At 42.4% G+C, this 19,749-nt stretch overlaps 1 protein-coding gene across 21 annotated transcripts in view; it reads left to right on the top strand.

Annotated features, from left to right (window-relative positions):
- ANKS1B (ankyrin repeat and sterile alpha motif domain containing 1B) overlaps window positions 1-19,749 on the top strand; it is a 1,079,782-nt gene that overhangs the window by 1,051,144 nt on the left and 8,889 nt on the right. For 16 of the 21 annotated variants that reach the window (XM_042947475.1, XM_042947471.1, XM_042947470.1 and 13 more), the window contains 2 exons: window positions 1,170-1,307; window positions 17,543-18,473. In XM_042947475.1, the coding sequence (XP_042803409.1) occupies window positions 1,170-1,307; window positions 17,543-17,887 (483 nt within the window). In that variant the 3' untranslated portion in view covers window positions 17,888-18,473. Of the gene's footprint in view, window positions 1-1,169; window positions 1,308-17,542; window positions 18,474-19,749 lie in introns of those variants that run through there. The other 5 variants (XM_042947477.1, XM_042947476.1, XM_042947473.1 and 2 more) reach the window with 1 other exon arrangement.

Raw genomic sequence — 19,749 nt, 5'->3', positions numbered from 1 at the left:
GTGGGATCTACAAAATAAAACAATTGAATAAACAAAAGGCAGAATCAGACCTATAAATACAGAAAACAAACAGAGTTGTCAGAGGGAAGGGGCTGAGGGGATGGGCAACATGGGTGAAGGGGAGTGGGAGGTACAGTCTTCCACTTATGGGATGAGTAATCATGCGATAAGAGGCACAGCATGGGTAATATAGTCAATTATGATATAAGGGCTAATGTTTAGACTTAATGACAAATAGGACTATAAGTGGCATAATACCGTAAGTATGTCGTTACAAGACTGATTCTGAGTAAGCAATTCAGAATTGTTTATCAGTGTCACATTGTATGGTGACAGATGGTAGCTATACTTGTGAACATAGCATAATGTACAGAGAAGTTGAATCACTACATTGTACATCTGAAACTAATGTAACAGTGTCAACTAAACTCACATTTAAAAAAATTAATGTTTATTTATTTTGAGAGAGAGTGAGAGCATGAGTGGGGAGGAGGGGCAGAGAGAAAGAAAGAGAGAGAAAGAGAGAGAGAGAGAATATCCCAAGTAGGGTCTCAATCTCACAACCTTGAGATCATGACCTGAGCCGGAATCAAGAATCAGATGCTTAACCAACTAAGCTACCCAGACACCCCCCCCCCCAAAATTTTTTTTTGAAAGATAGCACCTTGACATTTCCACCTGCCCGTTTCCTTCTATACCTGCCTTTGCTCTGGGGCAGTAGGAGCAGGGCACAAGACAGTGAGCAGCAAGATGGGGAAGAGTTTCTCCCAGCATGCAGAATGTGGCAGGTGATCCTTTCCAGACAGAATTAGCAGAAGGCAGCACTGCCTATCTATAGGTGTATATGGGGAATCAAAACACTAAAATGCTTCATAACTACTATTTTTTTAAGGAGTGTCTGCCACCCAGACTGCTTCTGCTCACAGCACCTGGTGAGAACCACTGCTCCAGGATATGACTATATTAGGTTGTTTTTAATTAAATGAAAACATTCCTTCCAGATCTGGTATTCATTTACCCACAGATAGCATGTTGGGTCACCTTGAATGTTGCTGGTCTAGAACATTCTAGAAAGGGGGAAGGCAACTGATTCCCAAGTCATTTGCCTTGGTTCTAAAATTTACTGGTTTGCAAAGGAAAATAATGGTCACTTATGTCATTTCTTCCAGAACATAATTGCCGAGCATGAAATTCGTAATATCTCCTGTGCTGCCCAGGACCCAGAAGACCTCTCAACATTTGCTTATATCACAAAAGATTTGAAGTCCAATCACCACTACTGTCATGTGTTTACTGCCTTCGATGTGGTGAGTAACTACCATCTTTGAACAGATTAAATATTTCCCCCAATATACCTGCATTTTATTGAAAGCTCAACTTACAGTTAAGATACTTGGTTTGTTTATCAAGTGTTCAGATATGCCTAATGTAAGGTACTTTGCAGACTAAGTTTTTCTGAGCTTTTTCTATATTTTCACTCACCCATTAAATTTAGAATTCTATTTCTCCTTGGTATCTGAACTGCTATTGCTCAACTACTAACTTGATTTTTCATATTTGACAAATCCCTTTCTTTCTTTGGTTCCAAAACATAGTAATGTCTGTTGGTTTCTCTGGTGGCCATTTTTAAATAGTAGGGCATAGTAGTCCAGATTTGTTAGGAAGAAAAATAAATTTCAGTGCCTCATACATTATTTGTGGTTTTCTATATTGAAAAGTAGTCAAACAGTTTTTATACCTACAAATTATAATTGAGAACACCAAGGTTTGGTTCATCTGCTTATTCAGAATTAGTCTGGTAATGACATACTTCTATTATACCACTTATAGTCCTATTTGTCATTAGACTAAACATTAGACCTTATATTACAAACTTGAAAAATGAAAGCAGTGGTAGAAAACAAGTGTTCCACTAAGATAAACAGATACCCTCAGTATGGTACCAATTCTTGAGGATATGTCTAAGAATCTCTAATACAGTACACTGGCCATTCAGCATTTGAAGCAGCGAGAACAGATATGGTTGCAACCATGAAATAATCTGTAATCAGAAGAATCCTAAAATGTCACTTTAACTTGACAGTTTTGCCCTGTTCAATGTGTTTGAAATATACATATTTAAATAATTACACAGAAACTGCAATATAATAAATATATTCTTGGGAGGCCGGCCCATAGTTCTGTGTCATGGGTGAAACTTCTTGGAACAATCTTTTTCATCTCTGGCTAACACTGAAGGACCAACGACCACCATAATCCAAAATGTACACCATTCTAAGGTACATCAGGCTCATGCTCAGAGCATTTGCTCAGAGCAAGTGGCACATGTCTTTCAGTTTTTGAAGACCGAAAATAGGAAAGAATGTTCATGTGCTATTAAAAACTTCCCTCTATTTTGGAAGGTATGTGGAAGTGGTATGTGATCATAGTAAGGACTAGAAAGCAAAGCCCTTGAAAGCTGCTTTTGAATATCTCTGGTTGTGTTTGTTTACATGAGATCAATGGTGTTGATTAAAGTCATTTCAGCATTAGATTTCTGGTGCCTTAAACATAATTTCCATTCTTGTGAAATGCAGTTGTTGCTGTAAAGAGCAAAATTCCATTCTATCCACACATATTTTGGTTTGCATGAAATACCTTTCACTATGGGAGTTGGATTAGTGTCATAGAAAGAACAGGCAGATCAGGGTTCACACCCCAGCTCTGCTTCCTGCACCCTGGTCTTAGACAAGTTGTAGGACTTTTCTGAGCCTCAATTTCCTTTGTCTATAAACCCAGGTACAGGGATTTGTACCTCACAGGTTTTCATCAGGATTGAAATGAAGGAACATATGGAGAGTGCCTCCTAAATAACAGGTGTTCAATGTTCCTTCCCTACCTCTTCCCTCTCCTTGCCTGTTTACATCACAATTGACAGCCTGGCCCTCTTTCTGCTAAAAGACATAAAATAGATCTGCCAAAAGTGTATTTATGATCCAGAGTTTTTACACTGCTCTTATAAAAGAACTGAAAAAATAGAAGTGATAAATAAATAAAATAGAAACAAGAGAAAGAAAATATTGACTCTGCAGGCCTTATAATGGTATATTGCCTTCATGCAATGTTTTCACTAAGTGTTAACATTAATACTGTGATACTCTTCAGGATGAATTCCAGCCTCTCATTGAGTACTGCAGCACTTCTTTCTAAATTAGTTCTTAAAGTAACATATAATTGGCCTTTATGATCATACCCCAAATATTGTCCTATATTCAAACTAAAAATGATACCTATAGGTCATCTGCCCCCTTGAGTTTTTAGCAATGTATGTGTGATGCCAGAATACCAAGGTGAAATGTGGGGGAAGATAGGCAACTGTTTAGTTTCAGTTTCATGATGGCCCTGATACATTTGGAAAGCACGCAAAGAATTGCTTGATCTTTTAGCTTTTCACCCAGATGTTTGATTTACTGTAGATATTCACAGGCTTAGGATTCTGGCTGGTATCAGCTCCAAAGGATTTTCATCATCTACCACAAATCCACCATTTTAATCCTCTCTAGGTGAACACAGTTTGTCTAACTTCAAAAATAGTAACAAAGGCCACCAGACTTGACCAGGGCCTTTGAGCAATTTTGAGACGCAACGAGCTTTGCTTGCAGTAAAAAAAAAAAAAAAAAAAAAAAAAAAAAAAAAAAAAGAGCCTCTTTGAGCATGGATTTTGTATCTTTATATAGGGCAGTTCAATATTCAGTCTAGTCTTGGAGCCTTAAAATTTTTTGGTATGAGTCATTCCCCTGGGCTGCTCAAATTGCACACACAAAAAAAGCTGTAAGTATACATGTTATCTTTTAGCTGATATATATGAATACATACACATTTTTATTGCAAAGTTATTGCTGCTTTGACCTTGCAAAGCTTTTACAGGTCAAAACAGTGTTTTTATGAGTATCTGCCATCAAGAAAATTCAGTGATGTCTAGAACACTTCAATTTATGGGGAATTAGATTTGAAATTCAGAGTGTTTTCCCATAGAAATCTGGGAAGGAAGGCCCAAGTCCCCCTACAAATCTACCATGTGAGTTTAACATAGTTCACTTACTAAGGGACGTTGTCAAGCCTTTAATATGCTCAGATGCCAGGAGGGGGTGGACTGCACCACGTCTCCCCAGCTCACCTGACCATGGAACTGTTTTCGGAGAGCACTTTGCATGGGTGGTGTTCTACAGAACTTTAGGAAATGTTATACTTTAGGATCTCTAAGCCTGTTTCCATTACTTAGAATCTATGATAAGTTACTCAGCTTGTGATTGTTTCAGTTTTAGATGACAGGTAGATCGATGCAAATAAGAAGACTAGAGCAAAAGCAGAATTAGGGGGCAGGTCCCCATGAAAAAAAGCCAGGATGTACCTATTAGCAAGCACCAACCTCCTTGCATTCTAGACTCTCACTGTCATGGCAGCAGATTTCTATTCCCATCTCTTAACTTGGAAGGCCCAGAACACATCTCATCTGTCATAGAACAGAAGGCTTCCCAAAGCCCACTGTCCAGGCAGTGAGAACTTAGAGGAGGAGGCAGCAATACAGCTGGGCAGAAAAGAAGGATGCGTCATGAGACCAGCTACAGGGGTTGAAAACAGGGATCCCACTTTCCCTCCCTCCTGCCTTATCTCAAGTGGCTGAAGGGGAATAGCATGCAGGAAGGATTGCAAGGGGGGAATGAGTGTTTCAGTGGCCACCAGATCCCAAAGCTGCAGTGATCATCCTTAGGAGGATGCTATAGGTAAGAAACAGATATAACCAAGGCCACTTGGAAACTGTCATCTTCTATATACTGTTCACTCATTCTAGATTTCTAAGTAAGGAGAGGGGTAAATCAGAAAGATTTCAATGCATTCTCTGTGGAACTATCAGATTTATTGTAAAAATCTAGAAAGGACCTCATTTAATACTTTTAAAATATGAAAGGGTTTTTTTTTTTTTAATAGAATTAAAAGCCATGACTTGTTAGACACTTGCTAATTCTCATTTCTCTATAAAGAATATATTTGCAGTCTTTGGTATTTTTAACCATGCTCATTTGCTCTTACGTGCAACTCCCAAATTCTGTAATCTTGAGCATGCAGCACGTGGTATGGCACAGACTGGCTCAGGAATGTGCAGGCAACGTTGGAGTCATGATGCTGGTGGGTGGTGGATGTGGGAGACAAAGCTCCCTCTTTCCTGTGCTTTCTTGGCTGAATGTGGGCCATGAGAGGAACTAAACTGGAGAAGCAGAGATGATGAAATGCAGGCAGACAAGTTTGGCGGACTGTGTGACAGCATCTGATAGTACTGTGCCACCAGTATGTCCCAGCAAACAAAGCATAGACAGAAAAGGACAGTCCAGTCAAGCACACTGTCCTGACCAATGAGACCTATGCCAGCTTCTGACTTCAGCTCTGCAATGAGTTTCTTTCTTGGTTTTCTCATCTGTTTAATGAAATTAAAAGTCCTGAGCCCCCTTTTTTCCAGTTTTATTGAGATATAATTGGCATAGAACCTTATATTCGTTTTAAGTATTCAACATGATGATTTATGTGTATGTTGTGAAATGATCACCACAGTAGCTTTAGTTAATATCCATCCACCTCAAAGTTAAATAGTTTTTCCCCTTGTGATGAGAACTTTAAGATCTACTGTCTTAGCAACTTTCAAATATACAGCATAATATTGTTAACTGTAGTCACTGTGCTAGACTTGACATTCCCGAGAACTTGTGACCGGAAGTTTGTACCTTTTGACCTCCTTCATCCATACTGCCTGTTTGTAAACCGTGAGAATATACAGGGTAGCTCAAAGTTCCTGGTGAGAAGTATTTAGGGCTTGTGTTGCAGAGGTTATCCAACAAAGTGGGAACTTAGTGCAGAAAACTGTTGGTGGTAGTGGTGATGATGTTAGTTGACCTCTGACAACTAAGTTAATATTGTGTGTGGAGCCAAGCTGTAGCTGGCATTCTGTTTCTCATTTTCTCCACCTGAAAATGGCCCTCAACCTCTTTGACTATGAGACTATGAAATATGAAAGTACATGGCAATAGAAGGCAACCTTAAAGGGCATAGAGTCCTTTAGATGGAACTCTACCACTTTCCCTGCCTTATTTCCCACTTATGATAGCAACCTAAAGTGAAAGTCTGGTTCTGAAGCCACTGAGACTCCTCGGCAAGTCAGTGTCAGGAGGGATCCTGCTCCCGAGAGCAGTGAGTGGCTCTAATTGAATATAAAAAGGCAGCGTTCCCAGCCCAGTGGTCCCTATACACCACCACCTGTTCCCTCACCAAAAAAAAAAAAAAAAAAAAAAAAAAGGAATAAATTAACACTGTCAACGTGCATTATATCTGTATCTTTTCTCCATTGGCATAAATCATTGAGAATTAACCAAGTCACAAAGTCAAAGGTGGGTGGATATTCAAAGAATAATAATCACTTTTTTCTCTTCATCCCTATTTTTTGTGGGGGAAGAAGGGATGGATGTTATTAGTGCCTAAAATCAACCCATTTTTTTGTAAAGTTAGATCTAAGAAAGGCACTCTGAATTTTTTTTCGCAGATTGGCAGCATTCATACCTGTGTCCATATAGCCTCCCTGCAAAGAACTAAAACTCAGGTGTCCTGTTTAGAAGTGTAGCATTTAGAATCAGGTCAGCACTTCTTAGACTTATAGTCTGGCCAAGAATTAATCCTGTTTCCTCATCTGTAAAACAGAGCTAACAATAGTACCCACCACTTACGACTATTGTAAGAATTAAATGAGATAATATGTGTCCACAGGGTGTTCAGCTATTCTCAGCTGCTGAGGACAGGAGAGGGGTAGTAGCAGTTGTATTCTTGTTGTGAGAACCCGTATGAAAAACCAGTTTTTCATTTACAGCATGTGTTTGCTGCAGCAGCATTCCACACTTGAGGAACAAAGTCAAAGTCCATTTAAATACATTTATTGAGTGCCTACTATGAGTCAGGCACAGGTCCCTGCTCTCTAGAAGCTCATAGTTCAGTAGGAGAAGTAGGGACATAACAAATAGCTGCCATGAAATCATACCCTTGCTGCCCTGGAGTTGTGCCAACACCTAGCAGGGCTGGGGCTCTCAGAGGAGGCGTGCTCGGGCTGGAAGCTGAATGCTTACTTTGTGTGAACATGTGATAAGTTTGGAGGCATGACAACTCATTAATTCACTTGGGAGTGGAGAGCTCAGAGTATTACACACACCTGCAATAAGCAAGAAGCCATTTATATTTACTGTTTTTATTAAGCTAAGGAAATGGACTTGTCCATTTGAGAAAGATTTTCAATGAGAAGGGTTAAAATAAAAAGGGTTTTGGATTTGGGAAGTGCCCCTTTTCAAAGGCATCACAGTTTAGTAAAGGTTTACTATAGCTTCCACTAGGAGCATTTACTTTTGAAAAGTGGGGAGAGGTTGAAATCGGGCAAATCTCTCTTTTGCATACCCTTTCTCCAAGTCCCTGTGGATGCCTGCTATCCAGCCAACTCAGGCTATGGTTTCATGTGGACAGGTGAACACGGGGCACAGGTGCATGATCTCCATGGAGAACCTTGAATGTTACAAGAAAGCAAATCATGGCTTAAGGAAGGAGGGCCCAACCTCCTGGCTAATTAGGTCTTTGCTAAGCCAGTGTGCCCTCATGTACTCAGGATGAGGCATGAAGTTAAACCTTAGCGAGTAATGCTGGAATAATGCCCTGCCACCTTTAAAAATCTGATTCTTGAAGAACATTTGGTAGCAGGCAAAAACTATTCATGATTTAATGTTGCATGAGAAAGAAGCTTATGAAACCACATATCAAGTGTGATTTTAATTTTTTTAATTCACATATGTAAATATTCATATATCATATCAAAGTATTTGTATATATATGAATGCAAAAAGAAAACCAACCAAAACGCAGTATTGGCTATATTCCAGGAGTAGAATTTTACAGGTGATTTTCTATTTTCTTCTTTATATATTTTCAAAATTGTATACATGTACCCCTGTTATAATTAGGGGGAAATATTAATTTCATGATTCTTTTGGTGAGCTGAAATTACCCCTAAAGAGGTTATCTGTATATTGGTCAGTCTGCATGTCAGCCCTGAACCAGATAGACATCTTAGCCAAATGCCTAACGTTTATTTCTAAATACTAAAGACTGTGATTGGGCAGTATTTACTTTTACAGATACAATCTATCGAGATTAATTTCTGGCTTGTACTTGAGAGAACTAACTATAGGTGGAGTTAAAGAGATGTCAATGAATTCTGTGAATATGCCCAGAATATTCTCAAGAGTTATTTTTGCTTCAAGATGTGGGTGAAGCAACTTGTAGATGAAGCTTACCCTAGGTCTTAAAAAACAAGAAGTACAAGCAAAATACAGCCAAAAAAGAATTGTGGCTTCCTTCTGGAGACCCTGCTGAGGACCCAGATTAAAAATCACTCTCCTCTGTTTTCAGGGCCCTGATGGCATTGCATGTATTTGTTTGGCCTTTGTTCATCCAGGTCTACCTGCGGGAGAGAAAAGAGAAGGCAAGAATTGGCTCTGGCCATCCATAGTCACCCTTATCTAACCCTTAAGGTGCATGTCCTCTGATCTTAGGGACCTACCAGGCAGCTAATGTACCCTAAGCCCTACAGACACAAAGACAAATGAGAGAAAATACTAGTAAATACCATGAAGTAGAGCTGTGTAAAGATGCTGCAGGGCTGTCTGAGAATGTGCACCTTGCTTAGCCAGAGGGTCAGGAAAGGGGATTACGAGAAGGCTCCTGGAAGATACAGTGCCCCAGGTGAGCATTAACTTACCAGCCAAAGATGAGAGATGGGGAAAGGGTGTTTTGCTAAAAGAGTCATTTTATAATAGACAAAATACTTGAGCATTTGGAATAATTTTAGGGGTGATTGTTGCAATGAGGACATCCTCTGGGAGGAAGGCCAGCCCCTTGGTTATAGCCTCTCTAAGCATTGGCTGGTGGATTGTCGAGGCCTGCAGTCTGGTCTTTGCATAATATGCTACAGTTTAACATGGGGTCAAGTATATGTACATCTCTAAACTGATGTACATCTCTAAACTGAATCCACAGTAAGAGACATCAGCTTCTAATTAGAATCCTGGATCTCTCAGGGTGGAAAGGGACCTAAAGGTCACCTGGACCAGACCCTGTTCTCAGTGTCGTCCCCTCAGTGGCAGTGATTGGTGCCACAGGTAGGTAGCCCATCGTAGCTTTAGCCCATGCAGGTGATGTAGGCATGGTCTTTAGTCACCAGTGCTGGTATGGCAAACCTCTGAAGCTCCTCATGCTTGTGACTCCTCCGCCCTGTCTAGGGCTTCAATGCCCAGAGATAGCCCTTTCTTTGAATGTCTCTGTTGGCATCCTCTTCAGGCGTGGGTAACCTTTGCTGACCTCAGGAAGTAGTTCTGCTGACCCCCAGAGTCCAAAGAATAGCCAGATATGGGCCCGTAGTTTCCTAAGGCTGTGGAACTAACATTTGTTTATTCCTTCAATTCCAGTTACTGAAATGTGGTGGTTTTGTGTTTTTTTTTAATGCTAGCAGAAAGTGCCAGAAGATAGATCAGAATGGTCTACTTGCAAACAGTAGCTTACCAGCCTGGACCAACAGGGCCCTCTCTCCCTGTGGTGTCCCATCCCTTCTCAGCTCGCTCACTTACTGAGGTGTCACTTTCACCAGGTGATGAGAAGGCCATATATGATGTAGCTTGTCAGCCATTTTGGTAGTAACAGGTTAAACAAAGTGAGCTCGCAAATGTATGCATGAACAAATGGACATCATTTATACCATGCCTTCTTCCATCAAGGATTTAAGGCAACCTACATAAATGGGTATGATAGATCTAAAAATAGAGGTACACACAGATCTGAATTGGGGAAAATACAGACTAAAAGGAAGATCAACACCAAGGGAATAGATTTAACATCAGTATGCAGACCACAGAATTGTATGTAGTTATTAGAGCCAAGCCACAAATTTGGCTCTGAGCTTCCTGGAAGTCAAAGCAAATAGGGAAATACATGTCTCCTGTATTGGGGAGTATAGCCCATCCTCTCAGAAAACAAAACTTCAGTGAGACTGAAGTCTGAAAGAACTTTTTGTCCTGAGTCTCTCCATGACACAATATTGTCTGATAGTATCTCACTAACATTCATACAGTGAATCTCCAAAACACAAGTTTCCCTCAGTGAAAGCAGAACACCAGCAGACTCACAAAAAGCAACAAGGCAGGGAGCTGAGTGGCACAAAATACTGGCTCATCTGAGGTCAGATTTGGGTTTGAATCTTGGCTCTGCCCCTTACTAGCAGTGTGAACTTGGCCAGGTTAATCAATCTCACTAATCCTGAACCTCTCACACATAAAATTGGGGGCGATAATTCTCCCTCTCTAAGGTAGCTCTGAGAGTTAGGTAATCTACATCAGGCACTTAGCAGGTCCCTGGGACATAGTAAGCAATGTCATGTGCTAGTTGCTGCTAGGTCTGCTTTATCATCTCTGAGATGAAATAGAATGTGGTTCAGGTTCACAGGTGGTCTGACTCTGTACAGCAATAAAACCTAGCACAGCTGCAAGAATGTACTGAGTGTGTGTCTATAAGTTAATGTCCACATACAACATTTTTCAGCTGAGCTTGATAGAAATTAGACAGTAGAAGGTTCAACTCTTTGTACTTAGAAGAGTAGAAAGAAGTATTGAGGTTCCAGGTTAAAGGAAGAGCTAGGTAGTCTAAAATTCAACTGAGCAGATGTTAGAATTGACATCCAGTGTGAAAACTGAAGAGCCTAAATTAGATTCTTGGCCTAATGGATGGCCAGCCCTACTGGTACATGGAGGTGAGCCACGGTAACATCTGCAGTAGGGCCTGGGTTTTGCTTGGAATAGTTTCCGACCCTCTCTGCCAGAGAATGCAAAGGCACTCAGAACCCCAAGGTGATGGGTAAAGAATAAGTAAGATTTTTTTGAGCTAGACTATTTTCTTTTAAGTATTAAAATTGACAGGCTTTTATTTTTATGACTATAAAATTATTCAACTTCAGTTGAATAAAGTTCAAAACATAAAGAAACATAAAAACTCATTCATCATCTCAACACTCCGTGTTAACCATTAGTAACATCTTAATATATATCCCTGTTTTCTGTGCACGTAGATACCATCTATGTTTGTATATATCCATATATTTTTAGAGTCTTTTAACCAGTTTTTTTTAATGACTGAATTTTCATTTTAATTGGCTGCCTAGTGTTCCACTGTGTGGATCTATGCGGTATACCTAATCCGTCCTCTATTTATGAAAATGTTAAATATTATAGTATTCTTGCAAATATGCCACTGAACCCTTCAGCTTAAAAAAATGTTCAAACCCCCACTTTATCTAAAAATGCTTTTTTTTTTTTTTTTTTTTTCCTTCTAAAAATGAAAGAATGCTTTTGTTTCCAATCCCATCCCAGGCCACCTCCACAGCTGCTCCTCCAGGCCTGGCAGTGGCCTGGCTCTTAGGGATGGAGATAAAGCTTATTGCTAGAACAGAATCAAAAGGCACCCCTGAAACAGGGCATCCCAGACAGAACCCCAAACTAGATAGACGCAGGAGGACATGGTGGATTCCCAGGGCAAGCAAGGTCAGGAACCAGGCTCTTCCTGAATTTGTTTGGAGCTTTTCCAACAAGGAAGGAAGGATAAACTCTTCATAGGAGGGAGGGGATGCAGGCTGAGGCTGCGCTTACTGGGATAGTCATTTTAGATCCCACCTGCCGATGTTCTGTACATGTGGCAAGAGCATATTTACTGTCCAGTGTGCTTAAACATTTCTAAGTTTTGGGCTCCTGGATGGCTCAGTCCCTAAGCATCAGACTTCGTCTCAGGTCATGATCTCATAGTTGGTGAGTTCAAGTCCCAGATCAGGTGAGTTCCAGCCCCACTTTGGGTGAGCCCCACTTCTCTCTCTCTTTCACTTTCTCTCTCTCCCTCCCTCCCTCCCTCTCCCTCTCTCTGCCCCTTGCTCTCTCTTTCTCTCAAAAAAATTTCTAAGTTTTATGATCTGGTTCTTCCTTTATAAGCTATCTGATGTATTCACTTCTTCCTTTGTTATAATGATTATTATATTAGGGAAATGATAAGTACTAATTTTTCAAATAAAACACAAAATTATAAAGCAGAAAAAAAAATCCTAGTGATGCATCAGTCAATATAAATTAATTACCTGAGTGGCCAGAATTTTTCCTAGGGGACAGATTGTCCATATCTATGCTGAAATTTTTCTAACACCAAACTGATGAATGTGCTAGGCACAGCCTCAGTGACTAGGATGCAGGAGGACAATGGGGACATCTCTTTGTCTCTCCATGAGCCTCCCCTCATCCACGTCATTCAGTGAGCACTTCCTGGACACTTGCTACAGACCAGGCATGGGCTAGGCATCAGGAGCTCAGCCCCTGACACATGGAAGAAGCTCAGTAAGTATCCAAGGTGATGGTCAACTATACTCCTGACTGCCTAGAGCTCACAGTAAATGCAAGCTTGCCTATACATCTCCAGTTTGTGTCCCTTGATTACGGTTAAGATCTGTCCTTAAAATACAATGGCTCTGCAAATTCCTCTAATGTAGTAATTCTTAATTCACAGATCAAAGACCCCAGGAGAAACGGGAAGGGGTTTAGAGATTGTGATGTTTCCCTAGGGGTGGTAGTCCCCATTGACTTGGGATTCCCTGCCTTCATCCTAAAGAGCCTCTGCTGGAGAGGGAGTGTTGCTTGGCATCCCTCATCATGAAAGGGACACTTCCACTGGTTGAGAATCCCTGTGATGATGGATCGTGTTAACTCACAAAGGACACCCTTTCCCGGGAAGCTGCCTGGTTCTGGCATGAGACCCAGGCAAATTGTGTACCTTTAGGTACCTTCATCCCAGCCAAGATGCATCAACCACCCGGGAGCTTCTGTATTTAATGTTTTTATGCTTTTTCTTTTTAACAGTTTGCAGAAGTCATTTACCTTAAGTCTAGTTCTAAGGTATAGTGGTCAAGAGCATAGCCTGTCAACACCTGGATTCAAATCCCAGTTCTGCCTCGTGCTAGCTTCATGGCCAAGTTATTTAACTGTTCTGAGCTTAATTCTCTCACATGTAAATTAGGAATAATAATAACCCCAAAGTTATTAATAATGCCCACAGAGTTGTTGGCAGGATTCAATGAGATAGTCCATGTGAAGCATGTCATATAATGTGCATGGCACACAGAAATCATGAGTGTTGGCTGAATTGTCATTGGGTAAGTGTAATCATGAGTGATTCTCTAAACAATCCAGCAAGATAGATACTGCATATTAAGAAAAATGAGGCTCAGAGCATGCTCTCCCCAGTAATCATTGGCTCAAGGCCAATTGCCATAATATGATTCTGGAAAGAGACTCCTGCTGGAAAAGCCAAGGCATGTATTTTCCAATAAGCTAGAAGGAGCAGAAAGAGCCAAGGTCAGAGACCAGCTGAGTTACAGCATTTGAAAGGTGTAAGGTAGTGAATGTAAAACTGAAGGAGTTTGAATTTATGCTCAAGGGAGTTAGTGGCTAGAGATGAGGACATCGTTGTGCCAACTTAAAAGGAAATTCCAGCACTCTGTGGTTTGGGCTAGCATGTGTGAAGGGACACCTTAGTGCCTACATCTAGCTTCTCCACAGCCAGGGCTGAGGGTAGGTGGCTCCAGGAGTAACTCCCCATGACTACATACTGTTCATCCCAGCTCAAGGCTGGAAGTTCCTCTTCCTACTACCTGAATGAGGATCGAACCAGCCTTCTGTAGCATTGTGTGGTGTTCCAGTTATCTATTGCTGCTTAACGAACCACTCCAAAACTTAGTGACATAGGAGGACATCCATTTCATTATGTTTATGATTCTGTGAGTTAGGGGTTTGGGCAGAATACTGTAGTTCTGCTCTTCTCTTCTGCTTAGCAGTATCTGGGGCCTCCACTGAGGTGGCTCGGATGGGACAACTCTATTGGGGCATCTGTCTGGGGTCTTGGACCCTGTCTCTGTGGCATCTCCTAGGGATTGAATGTCCAGTATGACTCCTTCACTGTGTATCTGGAATCTAGGCTGGGATGACTGCAACTGCTGTTTCTTTCCAGGCAGCCTCTGCCTTTGACCAGCTTGGACATTCACATAGCATGCTGACCTTGGGGTGGTCAGATGTTTTACACATGGCTAGTTTCCCTCAGAGCAAATGTTCCAAGAGGCCTGGGTAGAAACTGTAAGGCTCCTCGTGACTGAATCTCAGAGGTCCCCCTGTGCGTGACTTCTTCCACATTCTGCTAGTTGGGAAAATCAGTAAAGTCAATCTAGATTTAAGGAGGCAAAGAAACAGACTCACCCTCTTAGGAGAAGGTCATGACATGTACACAGAGGAGAGGAACTGATGGCAGCCATTCTGGAGACAAACCACCACACATGGGTAGGGTTAAGAATATGGGCTTTGAGTCACAAATATTGGTTCCTATCACAACTCTGTAACTTTCTAGCTCTGTGATGTCGGGCAAGTTACTTAACCTCTCTAAGCCTCAATTTCCTTACCTGTAAAATAAGGATAATGATATTTTGCAATAACTGTGATAATATTTAAATGAGATAAATCTAGTGCTTGGCACAATTGATTCCTAACACCTGTAAAGTCCTCACTTAATAGTAGCTATGCTGCCTATAATAATACCATATTACAGTGTAACTTTAGTGTAACTATAGTAGTGCTGTTTCTCTGGTTTGTCCTTTGGATATTCATTCATTCATTCAGCAAGCATTTACTGAGTGCCTGTGGTATGCCAGGCACAGTTTCAGGCACTGGCCTCCCAACAGTTGCAAAGATAATAATACATTGAAAACAGAGAGTAATTGGGTTGTCAGTTGTTTTGAGCAACATCGCTGGCTCTTCAGTGCCAGCCAGCATCGCTGGGGTTGGCAAGCCTGGCTTCAAGGAGGAAGCAAGGGATGGCCACCTAAGCCTTTCTGATATTGCAGTATTAACTTCTGGCTTCGTCCTAATAGAGACTCCTACTCCCACAGTAACTCTCCTCTGCCATTTAAATAGTGGGAATGTTACTAAGGAGAGGCAGGAGATATGAACCTTCCTCTCCATTCAAACATGTGTCTGCAGATCCCATCTGATGAGTGTCTCTTCCCCTCAGGGGCCCTGGTATGTCAGTAACATGGCACTCAGCATTCAGAAGCCCCATCAGAACCACTGCTCCTCTGTCTCATGCCCATGGACCCTTCCTGGCTTCCATAATCACCACCTCAAACATTGAAGTGATAGAAAAGATAGGAAAGGTAACAGTGTCCAACTCTTTACATAATCATAGGAGAATAACTCAGTAAAGCATTCTAAAATGAAATGAAAAGCAAGATGTCAAGAGAATGCAAGCCAAATCAGGAGAGGCCATTTGGCACAGTCTGGTCTCTGTGTCTTATTTGAGCAGTTTCCTAACACCAGGAACTAATTAAAAATGAAAAGGCAGGGCTTCTAACCCAGTACCTTTCAAAATCTTTAGGCTTCCCATAATAGTCATGTGAAAAATCTCACTTGCTCAAATGAGCATCTTCAACTTTGATTTGAAAACACTGGAGCTTTAAGTAAATCTCACTTTCAGGAATTTGTTTTTAGGTTAGTGATAAAGGAATTCACACTCATTAAGCTCCACTGTTCCAGGACCTAAAAGCTGAACATTACAGAATTGCTGAATCTGCCATCTTTCCCTTAGTCCATTTGCCCACCCAGAGCATGAATATGTGCTACATGGCCCTGACAGATGGACATCAACCATCTCCACAGTTGTGCTGAACAAGACCAAGAGCATGTGACTTCACATGGAGACTGCAGAAATCAGAAACCCCAGTCTGCATTTCAGAGGGGTCCCATCTGCACACAAGGAGGCAAGGCTGACGATGACATGAGTGCCAAGTGTAGGCAGATGAAGGGTTCAGCCCTCTTTGTACAATGATGGCCGGAGCTGTCTGCCAGCCCTCCTCCACTATCATTTGTTGGTGCACTGCTAATTTACTAGTCTGACTCATCCTTGGAGGCAAACACGGGATCAGTGTTCATTGCAGGAAGTGCTCAGTTGGCTGTGCGAGGTTCAGTGTCTCCAGCAAGCACACGTCTGTCTTGTGGGGCCATCATTTCATAACATGTCACTCGAAGAAGAAGACACCGCTTCTGTCAAAACAGTTTTCAAGCTCGGAGGCATTCTCCCTACTTGGGTCCAAGACCACAACAGTCTGGCATTGATCTGAAACCTGGTCTGTTCAGAAATCCACAGGCTTCTTTCACATGGCCTCTGAAGGCGATCCTGTATCTCCTTCACCATCTTCAAGTGGGAATAGTCCCAAACAGTTCTCCCCAGAATCATGGGGATTGAGCTGTTCCATGTGCTTGACTAGAGGGGCTAGAGATGGGCACAGTTGCAAAAGCAGCATAAGCAGAATGCCATTTCTGTGTTTTGAGAAACCATGAATACACATTCCAGGGACACTGATCGGAATGAAAACTTGGGACAAACCATGCCTGCTCTCTGCTTGTGCAGTGATTTTAAGAAAGCTCTCTGTGACTGATAGGCATCTACCTCTTCGGTGCACTTGTGACCTCAGGGGTGTTGTCGAGACCCTGTCTCCTTGGGGTCACACAACATCATGTTTTCTTAGTGAGAGAAGATGGGGTGGAGCTGTGCTGGGAAGAGAAGGTAGAAATCGAAGATACGTATCGGGAGAAGAGAAAGGAAAGCTAGAAGTCATCTTGAAGGAATGATTGAAGGTCTGACGAAAAGAACCTTTCTCCCAGGCACTGCTTGGCATGGCATTCAGGCCTGACACCGTCTCCTGTCTCTTGCTGATTTGATGATAAAATATGGAGTGGACCCACAGGGAGAGCAAGCGCCTCAAGAAATAGATGGATAATTGGCTCTGTTTGCATGCTGGCTGCTGTAACTGTGAGACGCCACACCAGCATGACTAATGCCTCTTCCCTCCGCCTAAATTAGATTTTGATTGTGCTTTAGAGATGTTCACTGAATCACAGATGTTTGAGGTAAAAAGACCCAAACTTCTCAGGAACACCTCCTGTGGAGTGTGTGGGCTAGTCCTCACAGGCACAGCTGAGGCGCTCCCAGAACTAAGATGAAGGACCAGAGTAACCCCTTATCTTCCAAGGCCTGGGAGCAAACCAGCTGCCCATGAGGAGGCTCAGAATGGAGTAGGTTCCTGGGGCCAGTGGGTGGGGGCCTGCTCCCTGTGGAATGAAGTTGGGGGTCGGCTCTTTAGCATGGCTGAAAGAGAGGCATCTCATTGCTGATTAATGACATATAGACTCCAAATTGGACCTAGAGTTTCCTGTTTTTCACAGATTTCCACTGACTCACTGCCACAATAAGTAGAGTAGTTCAAGGTCCTTGCTAGTTCACCTCCCACAGTGCTCCTCAGCCACTCAACTTGGCCACCCTGTAGTACAACCTAATAAACACTTTCTCTTTACTCTTGCAGAATTTAGCCTACGAAATCATCCTAACACTGGGACAGGCATTTGAAGTCGCCTACCAGCTTGCACTACAAGCAAGAAAAGGGGGGCATTCCTCTACACTTCCAGAAAGCTTTGAAAACAAACCCTCCAAACCCATCCCCAAGCCCCGTGTCAGCATTCGCAAATCAGTGGTAAGTAGAAAAGATAACAGATGTTCTGAAAATCTTGAGCTAGAGGGAAAGGAGGTTGCTAAGTGGGCCCTGAGTGGTGTGGGACCTGCATTTCTGTCTCCCTTGGCCTCCTCCTGGCATGCATCCTTCATCCTCCCAGCCTGGTTCCTGCAAAGTCTTGGGGGACCGTCTGCCTGAACCTAGAGGCTCCCAAGAAAATTCCACTCTGTCACCTGTGGCAGCCCTGTGAGGGGGGTACTGGGTGTTGCTGCTTCCTTGACGAACCTTTCCTAAAGGTCCAGTAAAGCTTGGGAATGATGTTCCCTGAGGCTCCACTGCCATCACAACAGGGGCCAGAGCCTCTTGCAAGCCACTGGCCCTTGGAGAGGTTGACAGAGGTTCATGGCAAGGTGTCCCGGGTACCCAGCTAAAGGAAGCTAGGTGCACAGGCTGTGCGTGCATCACAGCAGAGCAGCCCTCTTCCCCTTCACTGGAGGCCTAGATGCCAGCTTTAGGCAGGCTTTCTCCCAGCAGCTGAGACTTCCTACAGAGTGGTGACTCTTCAGAAGGTGCAGCCCCTCCTTCCTCCTCGTCCTCTGCCTTCCTCCAGGAATTTCCTCCCCCTCCCTCCCACAAGCTCTGTAGACATCCTGTCCTAACAGACTTTTCATGACTTCAAAGCGACCTCCGCTGGTAGTAGCAATACCCAGAAGCTGGAGCATTCCCAACCAGCCTCCCATCTGGCTTCTGCTCCAGCTGCCTTATGGCATCCTAGCAACTCTGTGGCATGGGGCAGGCAGGCGCCCCCAGATGCCCTGCTCTCTCATATCCATATATCCCTCTAACTCTCTTCTCCCTACCATTACTGCCCAAGGGGTCACAGGGAAAGTGTAGAATCTTGAAGCTCCTCCCTTTGTGACCATGTGGCTTCTTGTTTACAATCTTCTTTTGGGCCTCTACTCTTGTCACATTCAGCATCCATGGAGACAATCCCTCCAACATCTGGCCTCTCTCCTTGAGGGCTCACTGCCACTCCACCCCAGCCATTAGCTCCCATGCTTATCCTTCATCTGAACATCACCAGTTACTCTATGTCCTCTGAAAATCTTCCCTTCAAACACCATGGTCAAAACAAACAAACACACACACACACACACACACACACACCATGTTCTCCCTACCTCTGCACCTACCCAGCCCCACTGGCTCCCAATCCTGATGCACTCCCACAAATCCAGATTTGTATGTTCAATTTCTTTTTTAATATGTAACAGACATCTGAAACTTAACATGTCCAGAAATAATTATTTTCGTTTTAATTCCAGTATAATTAACATACAGTGTTATATTAGTTTCAGGAGTATAGTGTAGTGATTCAACAATTCTGTACACTACTCAGTGCTCATTCAAATACTCCTAATCCCCTTCACCTATTCTCCCCATCTCCCCCCCCCCCCAATCCAACTGCCCCTCTGGCAGCCATCAGTTTGTTCTCTATAGTTAAGAGTCTGTTTTTTGTTGTTGTTGTTCATTTGTTTTGTTTCTTAAATTCCACATGAGTGAAATCATATGGTATTTGTATTTCTCTTATTTCACTTAACTTTATACCATTTATTTATTAGTGTTTATTTATTTTTAAGACACAGAGTGTGAGCAGGGGAGGGGCAGAGAGAGAGGGAGACACAGAATCCGAAGCAGGCTCCAGACTCCAAGCTGTCAGCACAGAGCCTGACGCGGGGCTCAAACTCACAAACTGTGAGATCATGACCTGAGCCGAAGTAGGATGCTCAACCGACTGAGACACCCAGGCGCCCCTCTACCCTTTAGATCTATCTATGTTGTTGCAAATAGCAAGATTTCATTATTTTTTATGACTAATATCCCATTGTATATATATACCACTTTTTATTTATTCATTCATCCATCAGTGGACACTTGGGTTGCTTCCATAATTTGGCTACTGTAAGTAATGCTGCAATATATATAGGGGTGCATGTATCTTTTCATGTGTCTGTTGGCCATCATGTCTTCTTTGAAGAAATGTCTGTTCATGTTTTCTG

Source organism: Panthera leo, chromosome B4 (assembly GCF_018350215.1).
Source record: "Panthera leo isolate Ple1 chromosome B4, P.leo_Ple1_pat1.1, whole genome shotgun sequence".
NCBI lineage: Eukaryota > Metazoa > Chordata > Mammalia > Carnivora > Felidae > Panthera > Panthera leo.
This window is presented reverse-complemented; position numbering and strand designations above follow the sequence as displayed.